Genomic DNA, 15403 nt, shown 5'->3' with positions numbered 1-15403 from the left:
AGCTTATTTCCTTATTAGATATCCATATTAATATTAAACATATTATTAGGATAAGCGTTGAAAAAACTTGATGTATGGATGGACGTGTATGTGTACATACAGAGAGAGAGTGAGAGAGAGGGAGAGAGAGAGAGAGAGAGAGAGCCTTTATTCTGAAATGATAAAGTAGATCGGAAGTGAATGTCTGTTTTAGCTGCGTGACACGCGCACTGCACTGTGGGAGGGGGTTGTTTTCAAGTCAAAGAAGGTACTGCCGTGAATCCTGTCAACAAACTCCCATAGAATATGATTTATCACTTTTTTGGAGACGACATTTCTCCACAAGGGCCTTTTTAGGCCAACGAAAGCGGTGGGAACTCATTCGCAGTCGTAAGTCTCAATGAAAAGGCTGCAAATATTGTCGTAACATGAAGTGTACGTGTTAGCTAGCAAGGTAACACAAATACGCTAACGCAAGCGACTTGATTAAAGACAGCCCCCTTAATGCTTGATAGTTCAGGTGGCTAGCGGTTCTAGCAGACTTCCAGCTCCGTCATGTTGTAATGAACGTGACTAGTTTTCGAGCAAAATTCTGTCAAGGCTGTCCTGAGCACTTAGCTAACACAAGCTAAAGCTATTGAGCTAATAAATTTTGTTAGATGGTGCTGGCTGACGTGAGCAGGGTCCCTTGTCCTTATCTGAGTTGTGAGCTACGGCAGTGGGCCAGCTGATGTCATAGGATATGCTCATATTTTAGTCTTTATCAAGCAAATAATAAGTTGGTAATTCAATGTGAAGTGACCACACTGTTCTGTAACAGACTAAATCGTTTTCAGATGGTGTTATCTTAACATTTTCAACCTGTTCACTACTTATTCTTAAGAAACACAGAATGAATATCATCTGAGCTGTGACCCCTGGATCCTCCCACCAACAACCAAGTTTATGTTTTGTGGTGAAACCATGACGTCTGTCAACATCACCCGAGATATCCTGCACAGGCAGATCAGAGTAAGCAAAGATTCTGGCGTAGTTGTTGGACCCGTGTGCAGAGCTTATCAGGGTAGCAGTGGCAAAACAAAGATATTAGGACTTTGAAAACTGAGGTTTTGATTCATGTCTGTAGGACAAGAGAGCACCAGGTTTCCAAAGGGTCTACCATGTGACAGACCCCTTCATAAAGAGACTTGGATTGGAGGCTGAGCTTCAGGTCAGTCACTACAAGTTTGCTTTTATGCCTGGTGAGAGAGACATTGAGAGGATGCCACTGCACATCACGTCCTCCTCTAAAAGATTACCCTGTGTGTTTCTACAGGGCCACACTGGCTGTGTGAATTGTCTGGAATGGAATGAACATGGAGAGTAAGACGAATTTCCTGATACAATTTAACTATGCCAGATGTCTGTATTGACTTATACTTGAAGTACAGTGACATCCTTTGACTAACCAAACAATTCTTGATTTGCCCTGCTGATTCTTCTTTATTGCAGTCTTCTGGCATCTGGCTCAGATGATCAACATGCCATCATCTGGGATCCATTCCGACATAAGAAGCTTACGACTATGCATACAGGTCATGCAGCAAATATATTCTCTGTAAAGGTAAGACATGTACATAGCAACATTCATCAAGCCCATCAATTGGATTCATATAAACGATTGGATATCGGATCAGGAGCCTTAGAATCAACTGCTGATACTAATATTGTTGGCAGATTGAAGACTGGAATGATAGTGCCAGTCCTGATTCCATAGCTTGTATTTGACCATGAAACTGCTGAACTGTAGCATAAAATACAACCCCTACATACTGTACAAATACATTTCTTTGGAATACATTCAATGCATTTGTATCTGTTTTTTGCTCTTTAATTAGAAGTGCAATTTGTTTTACTACAGTCTCACAATAACAGTAGTATTAATAAAGTATCTGCTGATGTGTAACTGAAAAATGTGCATCGGTGCGTCAGTAGTCGCTGTACGAACCCTTGTAAACATCTGAATGTCTATGGCTTAATCTATGAGTCCTGGCAATAAGCGGATTAGCAGATTATTTTTCTGTGTTTGTTCTTCCATACAGTTCCTCCCACACTCCGGGGACAGAATTTTGGTAACTGGTGCAGCCGACACCAAGGTCCATGTGCATGACCTGACGGTAAAGGAAACCATTCACATGTTTTCTGATCACACTAATAGAGTCAAACGCATCGCCACAGCACCCATGTGGCCCAACACCTTCTGGAGCGCTGCGGAGGACGGCATTATCAGGTTCAAACCCAGGAGTTATTCATGTATTATTATTACATCAGTAGAGATCTTACTTTACCCCAGCTGATATGCTGACTCTGTCCTTGCGTACACAGACAGTACGACCTACGGGAGAGCAGTAAACGCTCCGAGGTGCTGATTGACTTGACAGAGTTCTGTGGTCAGCTAGTGGAAGCCAAGTGTTTAGCTGTTAATCCACGGGACAACAACTACCTGGCAGTTGGGACCAATGGTCCTTTTGTACGCCTATATGACATTCGGATGATTCACAACTATAGGTCAGTTATAGTTTTCTGTTTGGTGCAAATATTCCGTGAACAGTTACTTGAAAGCATCATGCAAACTTATTTATTAATTTATTTATTGACTTTCACAGGAAATCTGTCAGTCAGAGCACATCAGCAGCAGTGCACACCTTCTGTGAAAGGCAGAAGCCCATCCCCGACGGAGCTGGGCAGTATTATGTTGCAGGTGAGTAACGGCCTAATTGGTATATGTCTAATATTTTAACTAAGCCATAATAACATGAGGAAATATGGAGTTGAAATTAAGTGTTGTTGTGGTCTGTTTCCTCCAGGGCACCTGCCAGTGAAACTCCCAGACTACAACAACCGTCTGAGAGTCCTGGTTGCCACCTACGTCACATTCAGTCCAGATGGCACCGAGCTGCTCGTCAACATGGGCGGGGAACAGGTGAATTTTCTTTAAACATGAGTGAGAGCGAGTGAAATATTGTTTTCAGATTTCAGGTTCAGTATTGACACGTTTGTTTTTATTCTGCCATCCTCCAGGTGTATCTGTTTGACTTGACTTTTAAACAGAGGCCCTACACCTTCTTACTTCCCAAAAAGTGCCAGTCATCACCAGGTAGGTTTGTATCTTAAATGGCCTCCGTTACGTATTTTAAGTTTCTCGTTTGTAGATGAAACAACAGTTTGTGAAACTCTGGCTTCCCAGGAGATGTGCAGAATGGAAAAACAACCAATGGTGTTTCCAACGGAATTCACCTGCCAACCAGCCATATTCGATTTGCTGAAAGCAAGATGCGATTGAGGTAGTTGTCGTCACAACCTAGCTCTTTGATGGCTCTTGTACATAGATTAGAGCTGCACACTCACTCATGCTCTTGTCCTGTTGTTGTTGCAGCTCCACTGAGCTCCCTCCACACTTGGAGAAGATAAAGCAACAAGCTAACGATGCATTTGCACGCCAACAGTGGACGCAGGCCATCCAACTGTACAGCTTAGGAATTCATCAATCCAGCTGCAACGCCATGCTGTATGGGAACCGGGCGGCAGCCTACATGAAACGCAAGTGGTAGGTCTGGTTGTGTTCTAGCACCTGCAGGGATGAGTGGAGGCTGTAAGAGCAACACTTAATGTTCGTCTATGTCCCTGACAGGGACGGAGACCACTATGATGCGCTCAGGGACTGTCTGAAAGCTCTTACTCTAAACCCAGGCCATTTGAAGGCTCATTTCAGGCTGGCACGCTGTCTGTTTGAGCTCAAGTATGTGGCAGAAGCTTTGGAATGTCTGGATGATTTTAAAGGAAAGTTTCCGGAGCAGGCGCACAGTAGCGCTTGTGATGCCTTGGATAAAGATATCAAAGCCGCTCTCTTCTCAAAGACTGAATCAGGTAGGAAATCTTTAAATAAGCCTTCACACCACATGACTGGAACCCTCAGATACTCACACGGTCTGTATCAACAGCTTGTCTAATAAAATGGTGCCTTTTGTATCACTTAAAAATATAATGTGTATATATATGTGTGTGTGTGTGTGTGTGTGTATATATATATGTATATATATATATATATACGTATGTACTATTTTTTATTCTAGCTGATTCAAATGGTAAAAGTAATATTAAATGCCTATTTAAGAGGATGTAGAATGGAGGTCTTCTAGCACTGAGCAAAGAGATTAGTTTCAAATAAATAAGAATATATAGTCTTGCTTTATTTTTAGGAATAAAAACAATCTTCATTTAAAGAAGAGCGTACAAATTATAAAAGGAAAGAAAGAAACAAACAAAACTTTTAATATAATAATTAAAACATTGACTGTAATTTTGCTAATAATAGATGTGTATAAATGCCTCCCAGCTAATGTGAACAATTGTTTTTTCCTAACTTGCAGAAGATAAGAAGACCAACAGTTCCATTCGATTGCACTCATTCAGTCGTAAGGAGTCCATCCCTGAGGACGAGCTGGTGCTGAGAGAGCGCAGCTTTGACTACAAGCACAGATACTGTGGTCACTGCAACACTACCACTGATATCAAAGAGGCCAACTTCTTCGGCAGGTCAGTGGATTTCACCCACTAGGGGGCAGTGTTGAGCCGTGTAGAGAACACAGCTGCAGTGGAGTAAGAATGCGCAGTGTAGTGGCGCTTTCATCCCATCTGCTCTGGAGGTTGTGTGGTGTTTTTTTTTTGTTTTGTTTTTTCATTCCCCTTTGTGATTCGTGGTGCGGCGCCGGAACATAATGGGCCAAAAAGGAATGTCACTCACTTTCTTTAACATTGCGAGAAAGGTCATTTATTTGACATCGGCCTTGGCTGAGGATTTCACTGTCCAAGTGGCCCTCCAGTTAATAAATGCTGTCTCTAAGTCATGTTTTACAAAGTTTTCTCAATTGGTCCAACAATTTTGAGTGTATAGAATATGCTTCAGAAATGAGGATGCAACATACTGTAAACATTACCGCATGTGTGCAAGCAGGCTCGATACAAACAAAATCCAGTGCAGTACTCCCTAATTCTTTGGAATACAGCTTTTAACAACTGCAACTGTGTGTTGTTATTTTCATGTTTGATCTCATTTGCATAAGGGCTCGAAATATGTATCAGCCCCAAGCAGCCACAGCAAATTCTGTGACACGTGGGCAAACCTCTTAGTCTTTTCTGGGCTGAGTGAAATACTTAAGCTTTCATCCAAACGTAGTCATCTTTAACCAGACTTGTTGTGTGTACGCTCTTTTTTTTGTTGTCGTTACACAAACTGATAATATCCCTCAAAAGAGCGGGATGGAAATGCACCTTGTGATGCGTAGAGAATGTTGTTATAAAATATTTGTTACATCAGATTTTGTTTAAGGAGGATGTCACCTGGTCCCTCATCACAACACTGCTCAATTTGCCACATTTCAAATCATTTGGAAAACAAAGCTAAAATCGGGGGCAGAAATCAGTCCATGTAAGTTGGTCTGTCAACAGAAACAGGAATGAATAATGGGGGGAAATATCCATTCCAGAAAAGCTCAGAGTACCTTCATATATTGAGGTGTTAACACACGTGAAGGGTCATTGGTAAATAGAAAGAGTGATATGGTCCGTTGCCGTTCACACCAGAACTGGGAAAGCCTGTCATACACAGGTGTAGGCTGGCTGAAGTGACCAGGATACTGTGAAACGCAGTCTGAGTGGTTGTAGTTCCTCTGCAGTAAAGGCCAGTACATCGTCAGTGGCTCGGACGACGGCTCATTCTTCATCTGGGAGAAGGAGACAACCAACCTGGTCAGGATCCTGCAGGGAGACGAGTCCATCGTCAACTGCCTGCAGCCCCACCCCAGCTACTGCTTCCTGGCCTCTAGTGGTATCGACCCCGTGGTCCGATTATGGAACCCCAGACCAGAGGTAAACAGCAGACACTTGTCTTGGGATTTTTATGTTTCCCTGTTAGTAAAAGTCATGGCCAGAGTTTTTACATTTTTTGGGTGTGTGTCCCATTCTCGTGAACACGTTATATTAGTAATACCGTCAGTGAATTTCTTCAAATTTGGCACGAACATTCACTTGGATTCAGTGATGAAACAAAAACCAAAGGGGTTTAGACATAAAAACCTGGCAGTACAGCTGTTTTGTAACATGCTCTCCTATTTACCATTCCACTAGGGGGCACCCCAGACATAGAACCTCCACTCAGATTATTGCACAACCCCAAAGAAGGAGGATTGCTTAAACAGAGACCCATTTCAGTTTGTTGACACTTTATGTAAAATATTGATTGCATTTGGTGGAAAAATACCCCCCCCCGCCATTCTTTTCCAGCATTTATCCTCTGTGTGTAAACATAAAAGTCTCAGATATCTTTGGGTTGCACACTTGCATGTCGACTTGTTAAGTGGATTAAGTTGTGGTGGTCAAGCATCGCTGTGACCTCACAAACAACTTCATAATTCACATGTAAATTATATTAAAAAAAACAACAACAACAACAACTTTCACACAAGTGTGAAGTGATGGTTTGTCCTCAATGTGACATCATAACATCGTGCCAAAACACCAGACTCAATGTCGGGCTCGCTGGCGTTAGTCGGCTGGTTTGTGATCGCTTGACCGTGATTCATCTTCCAGGTTGCATGGCTGACAGAGGTTTCTTTGTTTGTGTAAGTACACTGAGGTTTGCAGGCTCCAATTTTGAATGACAAACGCAGATTACTGCCACATGCTGGTGTCACACGTGCAGAACGTATACGCCGCCTGACTGTCGCCTCTGACCGGTGTGTTATGTGGCCCACGAGCTGCTGTTCTGGTCTGAGACGCTGCTGTTCTGGTGTGACTTTATTTTAATCAGTGGTCATTGGTTCTGTCTCAAAATGTCTTAAATATATAAATAACATTCCATCACAGCTTGACATCAGTACCTGTCCCTCTGCTTTCTCACAGACGGAGAGCGAGAACGGACGTGTGGTCGAGGACATGGAAGGTGCTGCTCAGGCAAACCAGCGGCGTATGAACGCTGATCCGCTGGAGGTTATGCTGCTCAACATGGGCTATCGCATCACTGGCTTGCGCGGCGTTGGCCCAGATGGTTCGGATGATGAAGACAGCTCGGAGGGACAAGTGCAGTGTCGACCGAGTTAAAGAAACTGTCAGCCATTCTGTAGAATGGATGTAGGAAGCAAAGCCCTCCACCAGTTTCAGTTTGAATCGTAATTCGCCCCCCTTTTCTGACAGAAACATTGAGTGAATGTCATGTCACATCTCAGCACTATGCATCGTCCTTCCCTGTCCTACGAGAGGACCGGCGGGGACCGCTCGGGGGAGAGGAGTTCAGGAGGGTGGAAAAGACGCCTTTTTTGCCCCTTCAAAGCACTGACACCTCAGTCCCTCCCTCCACCCTGTGGTGGCAGGGGGGCACCTGCGAGGCGAGCACCTTCCACATTACTCCCAAGTTTCTCACAAAGAAGGAGTTGAGCACTTATTCCTCCTCAGGTTTATGTTGGAGAGACACACAACACGTGGGAGGAGGTAACTGACCTATTTTCAGGTCAGTGTGGCCACACAGTCCCTGTGTCCTCCATGGAGGATCAGATCACAGAGGTGCTGAGGAGCATCTCCTGTCTGCTGGAGCTAAGAGTCCCAGTGCACACTCATCTCAGAAAGGCTGCACTCCCCAGTCATGAGTTAGTCCTGATCTTATTTTCAGTTGGAGTTTCGGTCACAGGAAGCCTAGAATGAATTCTCTCTCTGAAAGCTGCAATTCTTGCAACTACATGTGTTGTTGTTGAGTTTATAATGTGTTCTTCTGCCAAAGGTTATCATCTGTCATTTCAATGGCCAAGGATTCATGTTTTTCTGTCGTCGTTTAGAGGAAGGTTTTACTACAGTGGTGTTGCCTCGACCAACCAGATGAGTAAATATTTATGAATGAGTCACTTTTCTCATAGATTTTTTTTTCTGTTTTAAATTATACCCCCTTGGATGCAAATACAATTTGGCCTAAGACTTTGATGTGAAACGTATGTTGTGTACAAATGGGACACGTGCTAATTTGCAGTATATGATAACTGAGTGGCGACGGGGTGGGGTGGGGGGTTCCTGCCTACTTGCTGCGTGGCTCTAGCACTAGTCCTCCGCTGCAGTCCTGCTTCCATGCGGCTTCTCCGACCATAGTTGCGGGCAACATCATTTGCCCCCAAACAAGGTCAGTACGAAGGAGCAGATCCTCCAAAAAAACAACCATGCAACACTAGGCTTCCATGTGTTTTACTTTGTTCATTCATTTGAGATGTTTTTCTTTAAGGAATCCTGTAATAAACTTTGTTTCAAACAAAGCAAAGAATAAATATCTGAACACTTAATTGTCTGCTTTATGTGAAACATGACTGATCGTTTGTCCTTCAGGTGGGACAGTTATGAAGCAGACCTTGCAGCAGGACTTACTAGTTTGTGCTCTCTGCTGTGAGCTTCCTGTATGCTGCCTATACATCAGTGACTGTCCTACTCTCTGCTTCTGCTGACTGTTAGGCTACATGCATGCACAGTCCATCACCATTAGATACGGGAGCATCTCAGGCCCGTTGTCTACAATAATGAGGTGACCCAGCTTCAGTCGTGGAGGAAGTTACAGTGATGAAGCACGAGGCTGACAGAGCAGCCTTGAAGCTAAATGGGCCTCCAAAGCAGCAAAGGTAAGCTCTTCCAGCTGCTGAGACACAGAGAAAATCACCTTTTTTCTCTAAAGTGAAAAAAACGATTGAAAAAATACATACTGCACACTAACATTTTAATTCATTTATATTTTTCTGTGTACCAACTTTTACCAAATTTATCACCTGCATAGACATTTACTTAAAATATTTTCAAAATGTTGCTCTCATCTATCATTACATTTTTATATTTTATTCCCCCCCACGCACACACACAAACTGAGTCTAACGTAATCAGCTTGCCTGATCTCTGTGTCGGCACTGACAGTTAGAAAACGCGCATCGGGTCATCACAAGCTTCAGCATTTCAGAAGTGACGGTAAATGACGTAAAAATCATGGTTGTAATTTATTTAGACAAATGAAGACACTACATGCTGACAGTACAAACCGCAACTGTGTGTGTGTGTGTGTGTGTGGGGGGGGGGGTTAAAAAAAGTGGTACGCGAACGCCGCATTTGACACACGTACGAACCGTGTTGCGTTCACTGAATTCGTTCACCGAGGCGCCGTTGACTGCGCGCGTCCGCCTATCCACTGTGGTGTCCCGTCACTCCAGGCAGTGATGGCGGAGGTGGACGATATCGACATGATGATGAACTACCACGGAGATTTCTTAAAAAGCGACAGGAAAAGCAGTCGGTACCCGTACTGCATCGTCTGGACACCGATTCCCCTTCTGTCGTGAGAAGCAAACCCAATTATCTTGTTAGCTTAGACGCGACAGACCTGCTAGCTTGTCTTGCTACGTCAACTGAAACGGCATTTTGTGTAGTAGCCGCTAGCTTGGCTTTGTTTTGTTTTACCGGTTGCAAATGGATGCACGTAGTTTGCATGATATTTATAATAACGTTGATGCACCGTGGAATAATCGCAGCGACCTTGTGGATCTATGACTTATTGGTTCTCTGGTTCTGGGTGGGTGCCTCCTGCAGGTGGGTGCTCCCGTTCATCGGTCACATGGGTATCTGCACCTCTTCTGGAGTCATCCGAGACTTTGCAGGATCTTACTTTGTGTCGGTGAGAGTGGCTTTTGTTGTCAGTTATCAGTCCGTGACTATCTACAGCTGGGTCAAACGTCACATGACAGAGGCTACATTTTTTCCCCTCTTATCTTTCATTCTTTGTGTCTGCGATGCTTCCACGATAAACTTGTCTTTAATTGTTGTTTACAGGAGGACAACATGGGCTTTGGTAGACCGACAAAGTAAGTCACCTGTTAATCTAACAACTTCTACGTAATTGTTTTGGTCATTAAATGGTAAATGTTGCAGGTACTGGAAACTGGATGTGGATAAAGTTTGTGGCAATGGTGCTGCAACCTGGGATAAAGCAGTGCTCGACGCATCCGAGGAATACAAATGCAGGCCGGTGAGAACACTTAAAATGAAGAAATACATATCTATTTAACATAGTGACAGATAAATTCTTGATAACTGCTTCCTGTGTTTCGTTTTAGCACAATCTGTGCTTCGATAACTGCCATTCCCATGTCGCCATGGCCCTCAACCTCATGCGCTATGACAACAGCACGTCTTGGAACATGGTGAACTTGTGTTTGCTGTGTCTCATTTATGGGAAACACGTGAGGTAAGAATTGAGCCCTTGTTCTGCCGTGGGTTAACATCAAGAGTACATATTGAATCAGGTTCTCTGAGTTTAGCATCAGGTTCCCTCTCCTTAACTCATTTAGCTTTAATGTAGATGCTATCTTAATCCCTGAAGGGGAGTTGTGTTGTATTCTTAGACACACACACATGCAAGCACAGTGTGTGGGGAGTCGGAGAGGATGAGGTGCCTCCTCAAGGGCACTTTGGCCCTTCTGAAGGAGGGGGAAGCTGTGTTCCTGCACCTCCCCCACCCACATTTTCCCTGTTTGTTAAGGAAATAGAACTTTTTAGTACCAGGTCCGCTTCTCTTCATCCGTCACTCAGAAAAGCTCACAAAGGCACAGAGATCTAAATTGAATGGTTACAATTGTACTTTTCCTCATTATGTTAAAACAACCATTTTATTCAAACTTAAACCCCAGTTTTTAGGAAGTGTTCATAGTCCATCCTCCCCTGAGCCAGAGAAGAAGATGGACACTCTTCTCTTCTCTGTGTGCTCATGAAGGAGCTGAGACCTGTTTACTGCTAGTTAGCTTAGCACAATGAATGGTAGTGGATGGGCAGGTGACCCGCCGACTTTTGAAGAGCTGAGAGGATGATCACTGCTGGACAAACTGAGTTCCTGAACACCGAAAGATATGCTAACAACTCTCATCCACTTACCATTCATCGTGCTAAGCTAACTAGCGGCCAGTCGATTTCTAAGGGTCTCAGCGTAGAGGAGAGAACTGTAACGGTGTACTCTTCTCTAGATGTCCGCAGCAGATGAGGGTGTGTAAACTCCACAGCATTTTGAAAAAGCTGTTTCAGCAGTTTGAACTGCACAGAACCGGCGCTGTAACCATCTCCACACAGGCACAGCGATCTGTTCCTCCTTTCCTTCTCTGTGTCCTGTTACACAGATGGCAGTGCTGTGTAAAACTGGTTACTGGCACAAACCTCATGACAGCCTATAGTTGTTATCATTTTTTCATTCAAACCTCTGTCTGGTTTTGTTTGTTGCATTAAATGGTTTTCTTTCAATCGCAACAGTTGAGTTTTTGGTTAAAGAAAATGGACAGATGTGTTATTATAGCAGCAGTGGAAGAGGTTTTACCATCAGCACTGCACCAATCCAGTATGAACCATCGTCATCACATGCACGGTCTATTAAATCTGCTCTTGCGCTGGTTGCTTGTGCAAAGCATTAAGAGACATATGGCTCCCAGAACCCCCCCTCATTATTCTCCGCTGACCCACATAGAGGGAGCTGGCGTCACAGTTGGTACTGCCTCCGCACATCCACTCCCACGCCACAGGAGTCTTTTAAACAGAAGGGGAGTCGTGTAATTCATCACTGACAGAAGTCCGCCCCTCTGTGTCACCATTGGAGGTCACCTCTCCGCTGGGGCTCCCTACGCTGGGTGGGTGGAAAGGACACTGGGACGCAGGCGAAGGTGCAGCAGTGGTCCTCTGGGAGGAAAGAGCTCAGATACTTCAACACATGTCCTTGTCTGACCAAAATATACAAGCCAAGGGTGTTTTGTTAGCCACCTTGCCGTCCCCCCCAACACACACACACACACACACACACACACACACACACACAAGAATCAGGTGCTGGTGAGTCCTCTAACACTCTCTCTGTATCCTTCAGCTGGGCAGCATTTCTAAAGACCTGGCTGCCCTTTGCCATGCTCAGTGGGGTCCTCGCCATGTTCGTCCTGACGTTCAACCTGCAGTGATGAAGCCACAACAGAAGACGTTGCCTCCGTCTCTGACTTGATCGAGTGTCACGACGGGACGGGGCGAAGTGATTCACGGAAGGAAAAAAAGTCAAAAGTGTTTGTCATTCATTCAAGCCTGCTGGCGCTGCAAAACCTCGCTTGCAGGCTCACCATCTCTCCCACAAAGTGGGTCCTGTGTGTGTTTATTATCCTGAGGATTATAAAGAATGACGCCTCTCTCCAGATTACTACACAGCGCTGTGATGCATTCGAGTTCCCCATGTATTTTTCATGAAGAACATGTTGCCAGTCTGGCTAATGTACATTTCAGTGATGAAAAATAGAAACGACAACATGGATCAGGAAATTTTAATGCTGAAAGAATTCATTAATTATTTGAGAGATTAAGAAATATGAGCCGCTCTCAAAGATACAACCATGGACCCACACGTGAGAAACGGTGGTAAAACAACAACTTCCCACTGGCGTCGAAAAACAGTTGAAGTCTTTTAATTTAAACATGCAGCACTTTTTTTCTGACAGAATTTGATTGCTCTTCTACCGCAACCTCATGCTGGAATGTAAATCATTAATTGTAACTTTGTTGAATAAGTATTACGATGTCACAGTAGTATTATCGGAGTATATTTTTATTTAAGTATTTATTACAGTTGTTTATATGTTACGTACCTAAAGAGCATATTTAATGTCAATATTGTTTCTGTAATTACATACCTTGAGTGACTGTAAAGAGGGGGAAAGTATTTTGTTGCTTTTTGATTTCTTTCTTTTTTTTTGTGGCCACCAGATATAACATGTTTCCCCCGAATTGATTATTGTGAGGCATCAAGCTTGAACTTGTTCTCTCAAATAAGTTATTTTGAGTCCATCACATAAAACCTAATCCTCTCAGTGAAGTTAATTAGTGGCCACGCGATATAACTTGTTCCCTCATTTTAGCTATGTGGAGGCAATGATGCACAACGCGTTTTTGCAAATTCAGTCAAAGTGTGGGAAAGGGTTATCTGATAAACCTGTGGCCACAAATCCATCAAATAGAAGGAACAAATTATTTTTCATGACCACAAATTAATTGAATTCAGGGAACAAGTTATATCTTTTAGTGACAGCATGCTACCCCCCCGGCCACCTCTAGATGTGTGGATGTGATGTACCAGAGCTGCTCCAGGCTGCCGTGCAGGTCACAGGCTGTGATCGTCCTCTGTACCTTTAAGGGAACCACACACACTTTTCTCATCCAGCAGATCCTGCATGATCTGAACTCACATCAGTTCACTGGAACCTTTATTCTCAGAGTGAAGTCGACGAGGAGAGGAACAAATACCGGAGCGCTCTTTGCCACCTCTGCTGTTTTCCAATTAGTTTGCAAGATCCATCTTTTTATCTGTCATTCATACTGGTGTGTGTGTTTTGGTAGTTTTTAAGTGGCTATCATTTAGAGATGTGTGTTTCTGCGGTCCGTGTGCTATTGGGAATACTACTTTGTGCACAGTACCAGTGCTTGGACTGTCCCCTCGGCTGCGAGTGTTTTGCAATCACCCGCTCAGTGAAATGTGTCTCTAAGGACCTCCTCACGGTGCCTCAAAATATTCCAGGCTACGTAAGGACTGTCATCATCACAGGGAATAACATCCACGGCGTTGGATCTGATTCCTTTACCGAGCTGGAGAATGTTACCAACATCATTTTAAGCAATAATGGGTGAGAATGTATTTTCTTTTCCATTTATCTATGAAGCAACTTGTCTTGACTTGTGAAATAAATAAATAATGTGTATTCGAGTGGATGATTTCTGCTGATTTACTTAAGGCTTGACATGATGAGTAAGGGTACGTCTAATCCTGGTAGTCGTCCCCACAGGCTTACAGAGATGGCGTCCCGCAGCTTCTCTGCTCTCATCAACCTGCGTTTCCTTGACCTGAGTGGCAACCAGCTGGCCCTCATCCACCCCGAGTCTCTCAGCATTCCTGGTAGTCCCCTGCAGGAGCTCAACCTGAGTCGCGCGCTCCACAACTTCACCGCCCTGACGGACCTCACCACGGCTCTGCGTTGGGGTGACCTCCGGGGGCTCCTCCACCTTGACCTCTCAGGGAACCAGTTAGCCCTGCTACCCCCGGGGATGTTCAGCCACCTCCCCAACCTGAAGCAGCTCTTCCTTTCTCACAACTCTCTGACAGCTGTCTATGCTGGGACGTTCTCTGGCATGAACCACCTGGAGGTGCTGGATCTGACCCACAATGCCTTCTCTACATTCAGGCAAGATGATCTACTGGAGCTGGAGAAGCTCGGTAACATCCAAATCCTTCTCGGTGGCAACCCTTACACCTGCTCCTGCGAGATCCACCGCTTTGTGACTTGGTTGAATGAATCCAGGGCTCAGGCAGACGTGGATGCTGTGAGGTGCGCCTCACCGGGAGCATTAATTAACATGAAGCTGCGAGGGCTTGGCCTGCAGGCCATTGGATGCATCGTTCCAGTCCAGACGGAGGTGACAGACATCACCCTTCACACTTCCTATGTCTTCCTCGGGCTGGTGCTGGGATTCGTGGGCATGGTCTTCCTCTTCGTCCTCTACCTGAATCGCAAAGGCATGAAGAAGTGGATTATTGAAATGAGAGACGCTTGCCGGGACGTTATGGAGGGATATCAGTACCGATATGAGATCGACTCGGACCCTCGGTTGGGGCGCATCTCAGCACACAACGGCAGCAGCATCAGGCATTCAGCTTTATCTCTGCCAAATGACACCTGTATCATTCCAACAGACACACACGTCAAACAGGTGATGCCCTCTCAATGACCTCTCAATTAACGTAGAATGCTTTAGGAAATAGTGAGTAGATCATGTCAGTAATTTTGTAGTTTTTGATGCTCCTGCGCTCACTGATGCAGGGCAAAATCTAACTCGAAAAGTGCCTTTGTGTTTTAAAGGCACAAAGGAATTTTGTCTGTAAGTTGTGTTGATGTCATATTTTTAAATAAGCTAGGGCATAAACTGCAATAAAAGCATAATTTAGTTTAATGATTTTTTTTAATTTACTTGACATAGTGTAAAGGAAATGTAGACAGCTTGTTCAGTGGCATGAAAAATATAATCCACATTTTAGAGTAGCTCGAATAAAAGAAATCCTTAAATTTGATTCATATATCTTCATTGGGATGTGTAGATTTCATATTGTGATCAGTAAATACAATATATTTCAAATACTGCCTAATTTAGAATATGTATGCATTTTATAAATAAAATTTTGCCAAATTTAATTTTCACATGCATCTGTTTTGGTTTTTTTTTTGCGCAATCACAAGACACAGACTTGTATTTTCCCGTGGGTGAGTGGCCCCACTAGTTCAAATCAAAGAGTGGGTGATTAAGTGTTTCCATA

At 44.1% G+C, this 15403-nt stretch overlaps 3 protein-coding genes across 4 annotated transcripts; all 3 read left to right on the top strand.

Annotated features, from left to right (window-relative positions):
- The first annotated feature begins 217 nt into the window (after positions 1 to 217).
- Positions 218 to 8324, top strand: wdtc1 (WD and tetratricopeptide repeats 1). Of its 2 annotated transcripts, none has more exons than XM_086218821.1 (16): positions 218 to 369; positions 863 to 990; positions 1106 to 1189; positions 1295 to 1341; positions 1471 to 1582; positions 2061 to 2248; positions 2344 to 2526; positions 2625 to 2719; positions 2826 to 2941; positions 3040 to 3115; positions 3206 to 3302; positions 3395 to 3565; positions 3650 to 3885; positions 4389 to 4554; positions 5694 to 5886; positions 6919 to 8324. In XM_086218821.1, the coding sequence occupies exons 2-16, from the start codon at positions 925 to 927 to the stop codon at positions 7114 to 7116; spliced, it is 2028 nt and encodes a 675-aa protein (XP_086074947.1). In that variant the 5' UTR covers positions 218 to 369; positions 863 to 924; the 3' UTR covers positions 7117 to 8324. The 2 variants fall into 2 exon arrangements, with proteins under 2 accessions (XP_086074947.1, XP_086074948.1); XM_086218822.1 differs by having other exon boundaries at positions 221 to 247.
- An 845-nt stretch (positions 8325 to 9169) lies between these two features.
- Positions 9170 to 13434, top strand: LOC147253571 (transmembrane protein 222-like). The gene is made up of 6 exons (XM_086218820.1): positions 9170 to 9367; positions 9619 to 9703; positions 9859 to 9890; positions 9958 to 10054; positions 10143 to 10273; positions 11930 to 13434. Exons 1-6 carry the CDS (start codon positions 9249 to 9251, stop codon positions 12015 to 12017), a joined length of 552 nt encoding a protein of 183 aa, XP_086074946.1. The 5' UTR covers positions 9170 to 9248; the 3' UTR covers positions 12018 to 13434.
- Positions 13435 to 13461: 27 nt separating this feature from the next.
- Positions 13462 to 15282, top strand: LOC147253570 (trophoblast glycoprotein-like). The gene is made up of 2 exons (XM_086218818.1): positions 13462 to 13721; positions 13881 to 15282. Exons 1-2 carry the CDS (start codon positions 13462 to 13464, stop codon positions 14818 to 14820), a joined length of 1200 nt encoding a protein of 399 aa, XP_086074944.1. The 3' UTR covers positions 14821 to 15282.
- The last annotated feature ends 121 nt before the right edge of the window (positions 15283 to 15403 follow it).

This window comes from Aulostomus chinensis, chromosome 11 (genome assembly GCF_037954235.1).
Source record: "Aulostomus chinensis isolate RoL2024-O1b breed Wild chromosome 11, RoL_Achi_v1.0, whole genome shotgun sequence".
NCBI lineage: Eukaryota > Metazoa > Chordata > Actinopteri > Syngnathiformes > Aulostomidae > Aulostomus > Aulostomus chinensis.
Note: the sequence above shows the minus strand (reverse complement) of the source record. Positions and strands in the feature narration are given on the sequence as shown.